This window comes from Phaseolus vulgaris, chromosome 10 (genome assembly GCF_000499845.2).
Source record: "Phaseolus vulgaris cultivar G19833 chromosome 10, P. vulgaris v2.0, whole genome shotgun sequence".
In the NCBI taxonomy this organism is placed as follows: domain Eukaryota; kingdom Viridiplantae; phylum Streptophyta; class Magnoliopsida; order Fabales; family Fabaceae; genus Phaseolus; species Phaseolus vulgaris.
The window spans coordinates 33,832,784-33,852,738 of NC_023750.2; the positions used below are offsets into that span (position 1 = coordinate 33,832,784).

General features: G+C 33.4%; 1 protein-coding gene and 1 long non-coding RNA gene across 2 annotated transcripts; both read right to left on the reverse strand.

The window, feature by feature from the left end:
* Positions 1 to 4,324: 4,324 nt before the first annotated feature.
* Positions 4,325 to 7,884, reverse strand: LOC137818887 (receptor-like protein 7). The gene has a single exon (XM_068622529.1). The coding sequence runs from the start codon at positions 7,871 to 7,873 to the stop codon at positions 4,553 to 4,555; it is 3,321 nt and encodes a 1,106-aa protein (XP_068478630.1). The 5' UTR covers positions 7,874 to 7,884; the 3' UTR covers positions 4,325 to 4,552.
* A 525-nt stretch (positions 7,885 to 8,409) lies between these two features.
* Positions 8,410 to 17,813, reverse strand: LOC137819009 (uncharacterized). The gene is made up of 2 exons (XR_011082214.1): positions 17,543 to 17,813; positions 8,410 to 8,585 (listed from the first exon to the last, which is right to left on the reverse strand). It is a non-coding gene; the product is annotated as an uncharacterized lncRNA (long non-coding RNA).
* Between the last annotated feature and the right edge of the window lie 2,142 nt (positions 17,814 to 19,955).

A 19,955-nucleotide genomic window follows, 5' to 3' on the forward strand; every position in this document is an offset into this window, starting at 1 on the left:
AACCATCCAATATCAACCGGAGGCTAATGAAACCTACCAGACCAACCTTGAGGCATGTAATGACCTCCTCCATTACTCTCTCACCATGTTATAGGACTATGTTTCTACATTACCTCCTCCTGGGTCTTCACCATTTATTTTTCCACATGAGCAACCCAATAATTTAACACCTAACTCAGACCACCCAAATTACAACTAACTCTTTTTAAAGGACCACAACCATTGAACTGGTTATTCCAAGCAGAAAAAATACTTTGATTTTTACCATATTTCTCAAGAAAATAGATTATCTATGGTTTCTTTTCACATGAAATGAGATGTTCTTACTGACTGGCCTTCCTTTACACGTTCGTTAGAATTATGTTTTGATCATTCCTCGTACACAAACCACCAAGTAGAATTATTCAAACTTCACCAATAAACAACAATCATTGGTTACCAAGCCATATTTGAAAAATTATGCAATTGTGTACATGATTGGAGCCCTAAAACCATTCTCAATTGTATCATATCAGGTCTTATTCATGAAATCCACAGAGAAATTATCATCTTGAACCCCTATTCCATTTCACAAGCTATTGGCCTAGCTAAGCTCAAAGAAGACAAAATCAAGGACTCCAAGCCTAAAACCACTTGCCCTATCCTTGGAATGTACCTTTCAAACACCATCTTCCCCATTATACAAATTACCCTCGTCCATCCAATCTATCCTACGCCAACATCATTTCATCTTCAAAACACTCCAAGGTCTACCCCCTACCAAGACCACATGACCACCATATTCCCCTTCTATCAAACATTGCCCCTATTAATGTACGCCCATACCGTTACCCCCATTCTAAAAAAATACCATCACACACTTAATTGAAGAGATGCTTCAAGAAGGGTTTACCAAACTCAGTTCCAACCCCTTTTGTTTCCCAATACATCTCATAAAAAGAAAGATGGCACTTGGAACTTTTATATCGATTATAGAGCACTAAATGTAGTCATCATACATGACCGCTCTCCCATACCCACCATTGATGAATTGCTATATGAATCGAGGTCAACTACAATTTTTATTAAGATTGACTTGTACTCAGTGTACCACCAAATTAGGCTTAACCCAGATGACACTCACAAAACAACCTTCAGAACTACCGATGAGCACTATGAATTTCTAGTCATGCCTTTTGGCTTGACTAATGCTCCCTCAACAGGTTCTCCACACAAATTTTTTGCCTTCATGGACTCCCCACAACCATTGTTTCGGACCAAAACCCAATTTTCATTAGCAACTTCTGGCGTAACTATTCAAAGATCAAAGAACAAAACTTCATTTCAGTTCATCGTACCATTCCCAAAATCTATGGTCAAACAAAGGTTTTGAATAGGAGATCAAAAGCTTTCCTCCATTGCTTCGACAGTAACCATACCAATTTCACCAGTAAAATTTCTCATGGTATAAACTTCTCCATCTTGCAGAGTTATGGTACAACACATTGTACCACTCCTCCATCGAAACCTCGCCCTTCCACGCGTTGTACGGACGATCACCACCCACCACCATAAACATGCTCCACACACCGCGAACGGGTGACAAATGCCAAATTTCACTAATATTTCATATTAAAATATAGGCACTTATGAGTATTAATTTCTAAAATAAGTAAAAACTTACCCCTAATTTATGAATTTATACCTTTTTTACATATTTTATGATTTTTATTTGAATAAGAACGATTTATTCCCAAATTTGTGTTAATTTCAGGATTTTAGGGAAGAATGGAGACAATTGGGCAAAAGGAAAATATACAAAGCTAAAAAGAGAAAGTTGGAATGCATTAACATTCACCAAAGTTGCCCAAATTTGCAAAAAGCCAAGATGCCACCAGTGGATCTCGCTCAAGCGAGTAGAATCTCGCTTGAGCGAGAAAGCACCAGTAACGTTGGGTCTTTTTACGTTTTACTCGGCCAAGCGAGCCCATTAGCGCCCAAGCGAGAAGTCACTTAAGCCCAAGCAAATTAGGTTAAATAGGAGGCTTGAGGCAAAACCTTAGTGTGCAAGATCGAGGGGAAAACACCATTAAGTGAATTATAACTCAATTGGGGGAATATGAGGTGTTAGAAACATTAAAGGAGGCAGTCGTTAAGGAGAAACATCCTAGATCATCTTCTTTTCTTGCTCTCCCTGCTTGTAATAGTCATCATTGTGGCTAATTCTACCCGATATCTAAACACAATATTCTTTTCTTGATTGATGATTGATATTATTGTTTTGTTTGTAATGCTTGGTTTACCATGATTTAGAATCTTAGATTTGACTAGAAAGTACTTCTAAGGTTCTGACCTAGACGATAATACTTAATATATTTGAATGTTAGACACTCGTATCGGACACGACTCTAGTAGGACACTTATTGATTAAGTGTCCAATTCAGAAAATATTTGTTTGATTTTTGACAATTCTAACACGGATATAACCCAATTTTAAAAAGGAGAAATACATTAATTTTCGAAAAACTCAAACTTATTGTATAAACTTTTATTATGATTATAAAAATAAGGAACAAATCCTTTCGAACCAGCCATAAAAAACATCTTTTTGCTAAAAAAAACTGAAACATACTTAATGCACATAAATCTTTATTGTCAATGTCCTGTGTCCTATATTTTAGAGATTATACGTATCTTCGTGTGTCCGTGTTCGTGTCGTATCAATATCCGTGTCCGTGTTCGTGTCGTATCAATATCCGTGTCCGTGCTACATTTACATCTTTTTCAAGAATTTCTTTTGCAAATTTACAATCAATTCGTAACAAAAAAATTTATTTATTAATTCCTTTTGAAATTCAGTAATACATAAAACTATTGGATGTGTTCCCCTTTTTACTTTACTATACTTCTTTTGTGTTTCATTCCATGCTCTCGAATAAAATTTAACTATTTGTTCTCCTAATTTTTTGTTTCAATATTTCTCATCGGTTTCCACTATCATGGCTGAGTTTTTTCTTAATCTATTAAATAGTGGTTTTGCTATCATTCTTATATTTGGATTATAGTCAGACACATTTAGACATCCCGAAAATCTCTGTAATTGAGTTTTTTTTTTTTCATCAGAAAAGTTGTTGGTGAATTCTATACTTTGTGAAATTATGGTACTTTTTACTTGAGTTTTTTCATATCCTATCAATCTTATTTTAGTAAGACCATATTCATTTTCTTTGCTCAGAACACAAGGTCATTTTGCTTTATTATATTTTTCAAAGTTTTTAAATGTTTCGTGTCTCTTTCTTTGGACTTTCGAAAAATTAAAACATCGTCTAAATAAATTATTGAAAATTAAAACATTATATATATATATATATATAATACACAATTGAGATAGTTTTTAAGTAAAAACATATTTTCTGTGTTAACCAAATCTAGATGATTAATACCCAAACGAGGACATCAATTAAAATTAGTAAACATAGTTGTGTAAGACATTTGACTATGATATTCTTTGCTTTTATTTAAGTTATGCCTAATTTGAAACATTTTAATTTAAACTAGAGGTTACATATTTAACATATTATATATATTTAAAATAAAATAAAAACTAATTTAATAGAATTAATATAATTTTAGATATTGTATTTGATCAGTCTTAATTATAAAGGGTGTGAATTATAAGTTAACAAAATATTTTTACGTAAATAATTTACTGTTCTGGTATTTAGAATATAATCATAACTTATGATGTATATGTATATATGAAAGTTGTATGTGAATAATTAAATGATAGTTATGTTGTAAAATTTTATATTGTTGAGATGTAGCGTGTATTGTTTGTTAATTACTTGTTACTTATTTGATTGAGTGGGGTGTTAGTTTTTTATATACATGCTATATTTATCTTTTAAAAGTCATTGAATTGTGATGAAAAGGTGGAATAATATTTAAAATATTAACGTTTTGTTTGTTAGTATCCCCTCCTAAACCTTTGTTGCCTAGTATGTTTAATGTTTATTTTATTTTTGCTAATTTATAAAAATAAGAATTATATATATGATATTTTTTTTATAAATGAAGGACTTAAAAAATATTATTTATTTTAAAGAGGTTAAATAAATATTTTTCTATACACAGAAGTCAAAAGCACTTTTTTTCCTTGAGCACTCAAAATTCCAACATTGGAGACCAAGAAAATAAGGCCTTAAAGAGGAAGTAAATTGGTTCAAAGTCTAATTAATGATTGACAAATCAAGTCTATATTATGAAGTCTCTTGTGTAGATTCACAGATAAGCACGTTTCCAACAAAATAAGGCAGAAGCTACTAAATTGTAGCTTTTTGGTTGATGCAGAACAATACTAAACACTAAAGCATATGTATACACACACTAGTCTTGAACATGCTCAAATGAGAATCCTAAAATATTTAGAAAAGCAATTCATGCTACATCTTATTAGTAGGTTATACCTATATTGTATTGATGAACTCATTTTTCCCAAATTCATCATAAACAAATAATATCAAGTAAATGCCAAATACAAAAAATAAAAAAGTAGAAAAATTGCAAATTAAAATCAATAAGGGTTCCACCTCATAGTTCTATAATTTTGTCCCCCACTATGCACATAAACAAAATCAAGTTGAGGAACAATCTTGCAAAGGATGTTTTCCACATGGTTGGAATACCACATCCTCCATCTCTTGAAGAAAACGAGGGGGAACATGTAAATTCCAAAGCCAAATGTAAACCCCAACTCCACACTTAAAATATTCCATTCAATTAAACCCTTTGTATGAGAATCAGGTGTTTCAGATGGTGGTGGTGAAAACTTTTTCTCTCCATCATCACAATTTTGGGTTAGTGGAGGTCCACATAATCTTTCATTGCCTACAAATGAATCAGCCTCAAATGTCTGAATTTGTGTGCCTGTGGGTATTTTTCCCGACAAATGGTTATAAGAGAGATTCATGACAGCAAGAAATGATAACTTTGCAAGCTCTATTGGAATCTCTCCATTGAAAGAGTTTTTTGACAAGTCTAAAGACTCAAGGTGCTTTAAATTGCCTAAGGAAGAAGGGATGCTACCTGAGAAGGCATTTTGTGACAAGTTAAGAGCATGCAGTGCAGTGAGATTCATAAGCTCTTCTGGTATTGGCCCTTCAAAATTGTTGGATGAGAAATCCAAGGAAGTGAAGGCAATGAGGATTTTAACCAAATTTAACTGCCTACCTTTGTTGACAATTGTAACTGAATCCTCATATGTGCGCACACCAACACCCTCCTCAAAGAGATGAATGATTATGTGGTCTATTATAAGGCGTGGCTCTGATGCTATAATGTTAGATAACTTTATTTGTAGATCACTACTGAGATCTACAATTGCAGTTATGAAATTCAAAGGATTGAAGTCATCATAGAGATTAAAATAAAGATGACCAAATCGTCCATCCTCATCAAGCATCAAAGTATTCCAACTCATTAAGAGTGATGATGGTAATGTACCACTGAAATTGTTAGACGCTAAATCAACAATTTGAAGTGTCTCCCAATTGCCAATGTTATTGGAACATCCGATATGCCCATGCAATTTGTTTGACCTTAAAATCACGACTTTGAGGGGAGAGATGCTCTTCAAGAAGCATGGAAATCCGTCAGCTAGTTGATTGTTTCCAAGGTTTAGAACTTGTAGTTTTTGGCAATTAGCCAGAGATTTTGGGATGGTTCCACTTAAAAGATTCCCACTAAGATCCAAAAACCTTAGAGAACATGAAGTTGAGAATGTATCTGAAATATAACCATTGAGTTTATTTCCACCAAGGTTTAGTAGCCTGAGGTTGCTACTTCTTGTCAAACATATTGGAATGAGGCTGTTGAATCTGTTATGGGAAAGATCAAGTGCTCGAAGATCTGAAATGTTACAAAGGGATTCATGGATTATTCCATGAAAACTGTTGTTTGAAAGGGAGAGAAAGTACAAGAAAGGAATGCGACTACCAATGTCGGCGAAATTAATAGAGCTGAATTTATTGCTTGAGTAGTCCAAATAAATGGCATTTTTCAAAAAAGTAGGAGCATGCCCTTGGAGACTGTTTGAGTGAAGGTCAAGTTTGAACAAATTTGAAGTAAGGTTTTGGAAAGGTCCTTCAAAATCTGTCAAAAAGTTATAAGAAACATTCAAAATAACCATTTTGTCAAATTTCCAAATCCAGTTGGGTATTGTTCCTTCAATGTGATTGCTAGACAAGTCTAGGTAGAGAAGTGAAGATTTATTTCTCAAAAAGTCAGGGAATGATCTCAAATTGCATGAACCCAACCAAAGAGTTTTCAAACTGGGAAAGGATGACACATCGTCAATTCTTGCATCAACTGACAAGTTATTGTGTGCAAGGTCAAGTGAAGACAAATTATGCAGCCTCCCAATCATATCAAGTTGTGTAGTGCCATTGAACTTATTTTTGGATAGATAAAGCAAACGAAGTCTTTTAAGTTGAAAGACAGACATAGGAATAGGCCCTTCAAAGTTGTTGCCACTCAAATCAAGCATCTCTAATAATGACAAAAAAGTATTTGGAAATTCGTCCAACACACCATCAAATTTGTTGTAATAAAGCAAGAGATGTCGAAGAGATTGAAGTCTGAATAAAGATGAGGGGACTCTTCCATCAAAAGAATTATCTCCTAAATCAATGCTCATGAGATTTATAAGGCCCTCAAAATGGGTAGATGGAACTGTACCCATAAAATGATTATGATTAAGGGATAAAACTACCAGAGCCCTGGACCTATTAAAAGATGGAATAGGACCAGTAAAGTTATTGTATGACAAGTCCAGATGAACAAGTTGGGTGAGATTTGACATGGAACCAGGAAGTGTCCCTCTGAACTGGCAATTTGATAGGTCTAATTTAGACGACTGTTTCAAATTGTCAATAGACTCTGGCAACGGTCCAGAAAAATTTGTATGACTAAGGTTGAAGTTGTAGAGAGAACCTTGACTTGGAAAGTTTGGTAGAGAGCCACGAAGACCTGGATTATCAGACAGATCAAGCACCTGCAATGATGGTATTTGGAAGATATTTTTTGGAAAGACTCCACTCAAACCACAACCACTGAGTTGCAAGGTGGTCAAATTAAACAAACTCCCCAAAGACTCTGGAACTGGACATGCTAAATTGTTGTGGTCCAATTGAAGTATTAAGAGAGATTGTAGTTTTCCTAATGAAGAATCAAAAGGACCAGAGAGATTACAAGATGACATACTTAACACTTGCATGCTAGTAAGTGAAGATAAAGCATGGCTCCACACCTCTCCTTTGGTTGATATTGCAACACCATCCAAATGTAGCTCTTTGATATCTGTGAAGTTCTGTACAAACATTTCAATATTTGGTCTCTCAAGTTTTAAAGCTTGTTTTGAAGTAACTGTCCTGGAAAAATCAAGAGTTACTAACTTCGTCAGATAAGAGATTTCAATTGGAATTTGCCCCTCAAATCCAGCATTTGACAAATTCAAATGTCTCAAATTCTTTAGCTTTTTAAACTCTGGAGGAATCTCAGAATGAAAATCATTATGAGCCAAATTCAAACTCCGCAGATATTGCAACTCGAAGAGACTACTTAAATTATCAATACCTCTAGAGATGGATTCTTGGCTCAGGTCAAGAGCTATAACATGACCTCTGTTGCATGTCACTCCAATCCATTCACAGCAATCATCATTTTGGTTCCAATGAATCAGCTTTTTGGACTTGGTTGGATTGAATTCGAGATTGTTTCTCAAATTGAGCAACAAAGACTGTTGATGGGCAAGACAATGACCAGTTACCAAAATGATGTTGGTGCTCAAATTTAAGAGGCAAAAGGGTAGCAAGAAAAGCCACAAGATAATACTCATTGGATATAATTATGAGACTCAACCCCGTAACATATAACAAAGTTTAAGGTTGAAGGTGTTTTTTATTTGCCTTTTAGGACATGATCTCTCCCTTTTATAGATCCTAATGATCAATTTATATGTTGACTAAATCTAACTTGATGTGTTGGTCTCATTGGAAGTCCAAGATATATGTAAACATCACATTAATCAGATTCATGATCATAGTTAGGTTATTTCCAACAAATAAGATGTTGAAAATAAAATTAGAGGGGAGAAAAGAGAGTCCCTAATCCCACCACTAACAATATAGTCTAAACTTTGAAATATTATTTGAAATTCATATCTTTCAACTATTGACCAGCAAAATCTTGAACTACCAAACATTAAACTTAGTTAGTTACCTTACTGTTTAGGATTCAGATTTTGTATTCGTCAATACCAGAACAAAAGAATTATATTTATGCATTTAGGGGTGTTTCTTTTCTCCTCATTTTTTTCGATTCCCATGTTTGATTGTTGGTTATGTAAATATATTCTCGAGTATTTAAAATTACTAACCTTAAAAATAAAAAGGATGTCATAAAATAAATGTTCTCTTATAGTTACCAAACATTAACATAATCTTACATTTGTTTATTATTTTACGAAAATAAATTAATATTTCGATACAAATTTTTTATTATTAGAACACTTAAAATAAATTTGACCCAGTAAATCGATCTCAAAAAACCTGCAAAAAAAATAAAATCATGTTAGACATTAATCTAAAATCTAAAAACTTAAGTTGAATTAACACATTTTATAAGCTAATAATTATGTTTTAAAAAATTAAAGTGATTTTTATTAAAATATATACATGTACCATAGATTATATACCAAGTCATTATTTAAAATTAAGATTAAATTTATTAATATTTATTTTATTTGAATATTTGTATATTTAAAATTCTTTTATTTATTTATTATAAAGTCAGCATTTGTGGAATGAATCCAAGTACATGTGAAATTTTGAAGTGTAGGAAGGTTTTGGAGGAAATCAGAATTTTGAAGAACTCTCGACCACATTGAAGTTGTCCATCTTTCACGTTTTGACTGAGTTGTGAAATTATGTACAAGAATGAATGAGTAACGACTTAATTATAACCGACACAGAATATTTGAACACAGAGATGCAGACATTTTTTAGATCAGAAGTTACGTAACCCACACTATGGGTTTAGTATTCTTATGCACAAATAACTAACTATTTTAAGTTATATATAAAATTTAAGTTTAAAATTAAATATGTAATGTTTGAAGTGAACAAATCTTCTCAAAATTTAAACTTTTTATTTTATTTTAATATTAGTTGGATTTGGACTAATTTTTTTAACACTTTAAATATAACAATCTCATTATTTAAAATTTAATATAATGAGATTTTTGCCTACCGAGAGATTTTTTAATTTTTCTTGAATCGTTTTGACCTTTTCATTGGTTTATTGTATTAGTTCTGGTCCAATCAGCACACTCTCACCATCCTTAAATCAACATGGAGGTGTCCTGCACTTTCTTACCACTTCTTTAAAGAAGAGCCTAGAGATATTGTTTGCATCATCTATTTCGTGGCATGGAATAAAATGTGTCATCTTACTAAACCTATCCACCACCACAAAAATAGAATAAAAACCTCTTGTTGTCCTAAGAAGTCTTAAAATAAAATTCATGCTAATGTCTTCCCACGGAGCACTTGCAAAAGGTAGAGGAGTATAGAGTCCATGAGGCATTGCTTAAGATTTGGCTTTTAAACAAGAAATGCATCTATAACAATGTCTCTTAACATTTTTTCTCATGTGTGGCCAAAAGAATTTTACTTTTAAAAGCTCTAGAGTTTTATCAACTCCAAAATGGCCCACGAGACCCCCTTCATGAGTTTCTTTTACAAGAAGTTTTCTATGTGTTCCTTGGGGTATGCATAGTTTTCCTTCTTTAAAAAGATACCCTTCAGACACATAAAAATCTCCTTGTGCTCTATGTTCACATTAAACAAAAGTGGATGCAAAATCTCGATCTTCTTTGTACAGTTCAGGTATGTTTTCAAATCCAAGAATATAGGCACCAAGTTTTGAAAAGAGGGCGTGTCTCCTAGAGAGAGCATCAACCACAATATCAGTACTTCCCTTCTTGTATTTGATAACGTAAGGGAATTGTTCAAGAAATTCCATCCATTTTGCATGACGTTTATTCAACTTATGCTGACCCTTCAGATATTTTAAAGACTCATGATCACTATGAATTACAAATTGTTTTGAAACCAGATAGTGCTCCCAAGTCTTCAGGGCCCTCACAAGTGCATAAAGCTCCTTATCATAGGTAGGGTAGTTGAGGGTGGCACCATGAAGTTTTTCACTGAAATAAGCAATTGAGTGGCCACCTTGCAACAACACTACACCTATGCGTACTCCTGATGATCACATTCTAGCTCAAAAGTTTTTGCAAAGTTTGGTAGAGCTAAAACGGGTGCATTAGTGAGTTGAGCTTTACGCCTCTTGAAGGCTTGATCTTGCTTTTCAGTCCAACAAAATGGAGTGTCCTTCTTCACTAAATCATTGAGTGGTGAAGCTAGACTCGAGAAGTTATGCACAAATCTTCTATAAAAACTTGTTAACCCATGAAAACTCCTAACATCTACATTTTGTGGAGTTGGCCATTCTTGGATGGCTTTGATTTTCTCAGGGTCAACATGTACCCCATTTTTGTTAACTACAAAACCTAAAAACACTACACTATCAACACAAAAGGTACACTTATCAGCATTAGCAAACAAACTATTAGTTTTAAGCACTAAAAGAACTTCCCTAAGGTGACTTAGGTGGTCATCTAGGCTTTGAATATACACTAATATATCATCAAAATAAACTACTACATATTTACTTATACAATCTCACAAGACATGATTCATAAGCCTTATAAAAGTGTTGGGTGCATTAGTAAGGGCAAAAGCCATCACTAACCATTCATATAATCCAAATTTGGTCTTAAAAGCGGTTTTCCACTTATTGCCTTCTTTAATTCGAATTTGGTGATATCCACTTTAAAGATCAATCTTGGAAAATATAATGGACCCATGCAATTCATCAAGCATATCATATAGTCTTGGGATTGGATGTCTGTACTTGATGGTGATATTATTGATGGCTCTACAGTCACAACACATTCTCCACTTGCCATCTTTTTTTGGCACCAACAAGACAGGTACAACACAAGGACTTAAACTCTTTTGAACCCAGCCCTTCTCCAACAAATCTTGTGCTTGTGATTCTATCTCCTTAGTTTCTTCAGGGTTAGTTCTATAAGCTGGTCTATTGGGTAGACTAGCTCCTGGAACTAAATCTATTTGATGTTCTATACCTCTAAAAGGTGGAAGTCCAATATGGCCTTCCTTAGAGAATATATCATCAAATTCTTTTAAAAGTTCTTTTACTTGAGGAGGTAGAACACAAGTCTTAGTTAGTGTCGCAGTGCATGTAAGTGTTCATTTACAAATCAAGAGGCCTGAAGGTTGTTCAGTAAGAAGTTTGTTTTAAAATTTTTCTTCTTCCTGAATGACCTTGTGGGAAGGAACACTCTTCTCCCACGCCTCTTTTTCCAGAAGGGCTTTTTCTTGGTTTTCTATTTTTTTTTCTTCCTCTTTTTTTTTTTCTCATTTGCACTTGGTCTTTTACCACTTGTGAAGGTGACAAGGGATAAAGTACAAACTTCTTTTCTTTGTGAGTGAAAGTAATCTCATTGGTAAGACCATTGTGCATAGTTTTCTTATCAAATTGCCAAGGTCTACCCAACAAAATATGACAAGCTTCCATGGGAACTACATTACATAAAACTTTATCTTTATAGTTTCTCACAGAGAACTCGACTTTCACTTGCTTATCTACAGTTAACTTCCCATCTTCGTTTATCCACTGAAGTTTATAAGGTTTAGGATGAGGTTTTACCTGTAGATTCAACTTTTCAACCATCCTGTTGCTACAACAATTGTAGCAAGAACCACTATCCACAATGAGAGAACACACATTTCCAAAAACTTTACATCTTGTGCGGAAAATGTTCTCCCTTTGTGTTTGTTGATTCATATTAGGTTGGTTGTTGAGTTGAGGGTTCTATGGATTATCATTAACTCGCCCTCACATGGATACACCCCTTCACTATTTTCTTTTTCTTCTCCCCCACTAACTTCATCACTTTGGCTGCTATATTCATCTTTCCCTCTTAAGAGTATGGTTCTCCTATTTGGGTACTGGGCAACTATATGACCTCTTAAAACATTTGGTGTCTTTGCTACGGGGTTGTGGGGTTATCACATCTTTATCTATATTTTTGGAAGTTTCTTTAGGTTTTTCCTTTGTGGTTTCCTCCCTTTTATACTCTCTCTTGGGATAAGAGTTAGAATATGAACCTTCCATACAACTTGAAGTTTTTCTCAAATTTTTTTGTTCAACTTTGATACAAAGTTGAATTAAATCATTCAAGTCTCTATAGGGTAAAAGTTCAACCCTTTCTCAATCTCAAGATTGAGTCCACTCAAAAACCTTGCTATGGTGTGTTGATCAAGAGTGATCAAGAGCTTTGAAGAATCCAAATCCAAGGTGTTTGATGAAAGGCTGGAGTTGCTGATGTGTGTTTGTGTGGGGTCTGGGGTAGAATCATTTGTAATCCACTCCTTGTTGGAATCCAGAACTAATTTGATTTGAAAACCTTTTTAAAATGGAATGTTTTTCAACTAAGGGAAAAACAACACGTTGTTTGATCGAATCAACCAATTGTTTTGTTCTTAGAAGGTTTTGAAAAAGGTTGAAAGCTGTTTGACTTGGTTGACTTAACTGTCAAATTTAATCAATCGGTTGTTTCGTGTTTTCAACCGATTGTTTCTTTGAAAATCCTAACAAAATTCAGTTTTGATTCGTGAATCTCTCTTAAATGATTTCTAACTGAATGCGCTCTTGTTTTAAATGTTTTTAAATATTCTTTGGAGTATAAAAAGTTTGTTACACGCTTCTGAAATGTGAAAGAAACAGTTTTGAGAAATCATAGTGCAAATTGAATTTCAAGTTTTCAAGATTCACTTCAAGCTTTGGATTTTCAAGTGTGTGGAATAGGATTGGGGTGTACTTCTAATCTTTAAGTTTTGTAATACCCAGGTGTATTCTATTCTCTTCTTTCTTGATTACTGTATTTCTGTAATTGAGTGTAAGTGCAGAATCAGAGGGTGTTCTGATTTCTGTGGATTGTTGTGCCAAAAGGAGTGTGTTTCTTGAAGGGTTCAACGTCACTCTTTTGGTGGTTTGTGTTGTAATCTAGTTTTGATTGCTTAGTAGAAACACAGAAGTTTCTAGGGACTGGATGTAGCTTTTGGCTTAAGAGTGAACTAGTATAAATTGCTTGTGTGTTTTTCTCTTACTCTGATCTCTTTTAGATTATGTTTTTAAGTCATTTTAAATTCTCTGGTATAAACAACCGATTGAATCAAAGAAACAACCGGTTGTTTTCTGTGATTCATCTTAAAACAATTTGTATTCTTGGCTAACTTAGTTCCTTTTCTGGATTTCTTCACTAAGTTTCATTAAACCTTCAAAAGTTTTCGAAAATCTCTTTCAAACAATTCACCCCCCCCTCTTGTTTAAAGGCCATATATTCTAACATGGTGGTGGTCTCTTCCTCTCTAATGAGGCTCTCATAATGTATAATTCCATTTTCTGCCTATATTCCTCTACACTCATGGTTTTTGTTGGAGTCTCTGGAGCTTGTCCATTAACTCCCTATTATAATAAGAAGGAACATGTTGGCATCTTAAGGCTGCCCTAAGATCATTCCAGTATTCTATGGGAGGGTCCTTATGAAGGCGCCTTTCTCTCTCAAGGGCAGTCCACCAGTATATAGCATTTCCTTGAAAGCTTAGGGTAGCTAAGGGTACCTTTCTTTCCTCACTTAATAATTGTTCTACCTTCATTTCCCATTTTAGGTAAGCTTCTCTACATTTTCTTTCCCATAGAAATGAGGTAGATCTACCCTAACCTCCTTAGTGCTTTCTTTTCTAGCTCTCCTAGGGGGTGGTTGATAGTATTCATTAATTCTAGGACTTTGTTCCCTAAAAGAATCATTTCCCCTAAAGCTAGATGCATGAGAATTTTTTTTGGATTTATTGTATTCATTCCTTTCTTAAACCATTTTCAACTCTTCTTCCATCAAAGCAAAAATGGGCATCCATTTCTTTGAGTTGGGTCTCATGTTGCAATTGTCTATATGAAAGTGATTGAAAGTCTTGTGCTAGTTGTTTCAAAAGAGATGATTTAATAGACTCTCCATCATTTTCACTAGAGTGATGAGAATGAGAAGACATGGTTAAAGTTATGTGTTAAGAGCAATTTACCACAAGAAAGATAGGTGGAGTAATGTAGGTAGATTCTAAGGAAAGGGAGGTGGATCACTTGGATCACTTAAGTACCAAGCCTTTCCTAACTAGATTCTATCTTTCAATACTTTCACAAACCTTTCTCTAAGTAATTCACTTAGAGCACAATCAAGAATGAAATCACAATTTTATACAAGAAAACAAAAATACTAAAAGCAATTAATCACAATTGAAATTTAATTCTAACTAGAAAGCTTTAAACTAGTCTCAAGAAAGATATACAAATGATTGTCAGAATGTTTCAGCCTCCAACTGTGAGTCGGGCTTTTGCCCTTGCAAGGATGTATGAGGTTGTTACTCCTGTCTTTAATTCTAACAAGAATCCAAGAGGAGTATTGGGTCCTGCACTGACGTCTCCAAGGGGGTCTCAACCAAATTCACATACCCAGCCCAAATTTCAGAGAAACCTTACACCGACATACATGTCAGAGAGGAGAGCGAAAGGACTATGTTATTTTTGTGATGATCCTTATTCCATGGAGCATAGTTTGGTTCATAAGAAATTTCAAATTCATGTGATGGAGATGGACAACGATGACATTACCGTTTAGGACACTGCAGGTGAGGAGGAGGAGCCAACACAGTCGGTTGAACCACAAATTTTTGTTAATGCTTTAACGAGGGTAACATGATTTCGAACCATGAGAATTACGAGATATTATTAGAAAAAACCAATGCACATTTTGATTGACAGTGGCAGTACCCAAGATTTCTTGGATGCTCAAAGTTGCTAAAAACTATGGGTGTACAATTGAACAAATGCAACCTTTGAATGTTGTGGTGGCAGATGGATCTAAAATCTCAATTTCTTCTATGGTCAAGAATTTCAAGTGGACTATTCAGACAACAGATATGTTGTTACTTCCCTTAGGGTGTTGCGACTTGGTATTATGCATTGAATGGCTAATACAACTAGGAGATATCATATGTAACTTTGATAACCTTACTATGGAGTTTAGAGTCCAAGGAAGGAGACACGTGTTAAGAGGAGCGACAACAAATAAGGTAAAAAATGTTAAGAAACAACAGTTTTGTAAAACACTTATCGATGGAGTGCACCTCTCGTTGATGCAAGTAGCGGATGAAACAGGAACTTTATTACAGTCCTTAACAACCCATGCCCACGCCCAGGTGGACCAATAAGGATTACCGCTTGAAGTAGAAGAGTTACTTGAAGAGTTTCAAGATGTGTTTCAAGAACCCACTCAATTACCTCCATTCAGGACAGAACATGATCACCAAATAACCTTGAGTCAAGGAGTAGACCGAGTAAATAAGAGACCATATAGGTATGCGAAAACCCAAAAAGACATTATTAACAAACTTATACAGGAATATTTGAAGTCTGGAATCATTCATAACAGTAGTAGCCCCTATGCAAGTCCAGTAGTGCTGGTGAGAAAGAAAGATGGATCATGGTGGTTATGCGTGGACTATAGGGAGTTAAATAAGGGTACAGTAAAAAATAAGTTTCCTATTCCCTTAGTTGATGACTTGTTAGACGAACTTAAAGGCTCCACAATCTTTTCGAAAATTGACTTGAGAGAAGGGTACAATCAAGTCAGAATGGACCCTGCAGATATATGGAAAACAACATTCAAAACACACTCAAGACATTATGAATACTTGGTAATGCCATTTGGCCTCACGAATGCACCTGCTACTTTTCATGGACTCATGAACACAATATTTCAACAATTTTTTAGGAATTTTTTATTAGTTTTCTTCGATGACATTCTCATTTATAGTAAGAATTTGACGGAACATCTCCAACAACTGCGACAAGTCTTGGTAATCCATAGACTCAATTCTTTATTTTCTAAAAGATCCAAGTGTTATTTTGTGGTGGATAGTGTGGAATACTTGGGACATATCATATCAGGTAAAGGTGTTTCTACTGATCCTAATAAAACTACAGCCATTGTCAACTGGCCTTTACCTCATACCCTAAAGCAGTTAAGGGGTTTTTTTGGGGCTAGCTGGTTATTATAGGCAATTTGTTAAAGGCTATGGAGTCATCACTAAACCCTTAACTGATATGTTAAAAAGAGACAATTATACATGGACTGATATAGTTGTACAAGCTTTTGACAAGCTGAAAACATTAATGAGTAGCACACCAGTTCTGGAACTTCCAAACTTCACACAAAATTTTGTTATCGAGGTAGATGCTTCTGGATACAGAATTGGGGCAGTTTTAATGTAGGAAAGTCATCCTATAACTTATATTAGCAAAGCTTTTAATAAGCAACAACAATCTTATTCAACTTATGAAAAGGAATTGTTGGGAGTAGTCTTTGCGGTACAGAAATGGAGGCATTACCTATTAAATAGGCATTTTATTATCAAGACAGGTCATTACAACCTAAAATACATCCTGGACCAGAGGTGGACCACTGATTTTCAGCAAAAATGGTTAGTGAAATTGATGGAATTTGACTTCTCAATAGAGTACAAAAAAGGGCAAGACAATGTTGTAGTTGATGCCCTTTCTAGACTGGAAAATGTGGAATGCAAAAGCCTTATCACTCTTCAATTAGAGTCACATCTGCTAACTAGAATAAAACAATCTTGGACTGCTGATTCAAATTTACAGAAATTGATTAAGAGGTGCAAAAAAATGTAACTGCCCACAAGCATTATACATGGCAGCATGATGAATTGAGAAGAAAAGGAAGATTGGTGGTAGGAAACGACTCCCTATTGAGGAAAGAAATTTTGCAGTGGTTGCATGCTTCAGCTAGTGGGGAACATTTGGGAGTAAATGCAACTATAAAGAGAGTTAAAGCAATGGTTTACTGGAAAGGGTTAAATGGAGATATAAAACATTTTATACAGCGCTGCACAATGTGCCAACAAAATAAAAGTGATACAGCTGCGAGTCCAGGTTTATTACAGCCCTTTTGCCCATTCCTGAAAATATTTGGCATCATATTACTATGGATTTCATTGAAGGATTGCCTAGTTCCTATGACAGCCACCAAAGTGCTTGTGAAAAGGAAGCATAACCAAAGTGCTACACGGGAGTTTTACTATGACTTCAAAAGAAAATACCCTTCATTTCATTCTTGAGGACAAGAATGTTTTCATGGGAGAGGTATTATTACATATAAAGTAAAGTGAGTTTTAGATGTAAAGTGAGCGGTGAGTGTGATCCTCCGCTTTCACCGCTTAGCTACATACATAAAAATACATATTTTAATCATGGAAAGAAATATTATAATACAGATTTTACTCACCTCTAGATTCTTCCTTTGTTTTCTCTTCTCTGTGCGAACCCGATTCTCGATTATGCTCCTCTTCTCTGTGTAGAAACCCCAATTGGGTTTTCTTCCTGCAATCTTTATCTTCCGTGCCCTTTGCAAGGAACCCTAGATCCTGTTTTGTTTCTATCAGTGTTGCACGAGTTTCGGAGATCGGAATTGTGAGCGGCGAAAATGGGAGTCACGCAATTGCAGCGAGGGAAGAAGTTCGTATATGAGAGGGAAGAGAAGGAAATAAGGGAATGAGAACGATGGAAAGAAAAATTAAAAGTAAAATAAAATTTAAAATGGAGAATTTTTCTGGGGTTTTGAAATAAATCTCAGGAATCTAATGAAGGTTTAAAAAGTTAACTTCCCTTAATTAAATTTATTACTGATGTTATATTAATCTTTGATAAAAAGTTAAATTTTTGTTTTAAACTTACACTTTTAAAAAACTTTAAATAATTTAGTTATCAAAATATTAAAAAAAAAATTAATTATTTATATATAAAAAATGGTAATTATATTTATATTTTGAGATTTAAAAATATAAAATATTGTATTGAGGTTTTACCATAAATTTTTAGACTTAATCAAAGTTACGAAAAGAACTAAGTTATTTTTTTTAATGTTTTAGAATAAATCTTTGAAATTTAAGAAAGATTATTAGTTAGTTTGTTAAAATTTTAAAATAATTTTTTTAGAAATTAATGAAGGTTTAAAAAACCTCCATTATTTTAAAGAGGTTTTAAAATAAAATAAATATTTAGAAATTAATGTAAGTTAAAAGATCACCGTTATTTTGTGGAGATTTTAAAATAAATCTTTGGAAATTAACGAATGTTGAAAAAACCTTCGTTATTATGGAAGATTTTAAAATAAACCTTTGAAAATTAACGAAGGTTAAAAAAACATCCGTTATTTTGCGGAGATTTTAAAATAAATCTTTGAAAATTAATGAAGGTTTTTGTTATTTTGTGGAGGTTTTAAAATAAACCTTTGAAAATTAATAAAGGTTTAAAAAATCTTTGTTATTTTGCAGAACTTTTAGAAAAAACCTTCAATTCTTAAGATTATATTAACTCCACTAAATAACCTTCATTAAAATATTTTTTTCTTGTAGTGATATTCTTGGAAGTGATTATCTTGAACCATGACCATCTTTTACTTATATGTTAATATATTATTATTATAGTATGAACATAAATAATATACAAGAGATACATTACAAATAAAAATAAAAGAGTCAAAATATACACTTCCACCACCCTAAACCTTAATAATTATACTATATCATTTATAATTATCTTAATTACATTCCTTGCTTCAAAAGCAATCAAAATCACAACTCGAGAATCTTTAGGAGAAAATATTGAGCTACTTACATTTAATAATATTAACATTTAACTTATGATTAACGTACACCTGAGTATAGCATAAAAAAAAGTTTTTTACCTCTCGTAACATAAACTTTTGGTGTTTTTTTTTTAAATGTAATTAGTTTTAACTTAAAATCTGAAATACCGAAAAAATACCAATTGTAATGACTTTGTTCTACATACATTATACACAAATGACAAAAGTATGCATGACAAAATCATAAAATGATTTTTTTAAGATGGAAGTATAGAATATCTAAGAGGTAAAAGTTTAATAAATCTCAATTTGGTATAAGAAAAAACCACACAAATTTTAAAAAATTTCTAGGAAGTATAGATATGTACCAAAAAAGTAAAAATCTAGAAAAATAACACAAAAATACTATAAACAATTAAAAACATGTAGTAAATGGAGGAATTTTGGATATTTTTGCCTCCCAATTTCCTTTCGTAATTGCTCTAACAACAAATTTCTCTTATAATTTTGAAAAACTTTCTTTATTATTGAGTTTTGATTCGAGTTCTCTATCAAAAGTTACGAGCGTTTAGAATTTTTCTCTAATAATTTTTTGCATCTCAAAATCTATGATTAATTTATCAAATATAAGAACTCTACTATCAAATATACACTAAAAGAAATTAAAAAAAAACTTTTGGGTCAAAAATCAATTTCTACCTATTTTTAATAATTTTTACAAAATCAGGTAATTAGTAAAAGCATAAAAATACACCAAAACACAATAAATTCATAATACTAAAAGTGAATACGAAAAACAAAATGGTAAACAGTAAAACAAAGCAAAACAATAACAACAACAAATTAGAAACACAAAATTAGTGGAGACATCCATGCATTGTTGTGATTGAGATCCCAAAAACAACCATAAAGATATAAAACACCTACCTTAATGACGCACTTGAACCATCAGACTCCAATGTAATTGGAGAAAATAAAGTGTCCACCACCACAAAACACCCTAAATTAGGGTTATGGTTAGGTTCATAAAACTACCCAGGGTATAATTGGG

Bases quoted from the DNA above. Each gene is read 5' to 3' on its own strand.
- LOC137818887 (XM_068622529.1), bottom strand. From the start codon at position 7,873: ATGAGTATTATCTTGTGGCTTTTCTTGCTACCCTTTTGCCTCTTAAAT.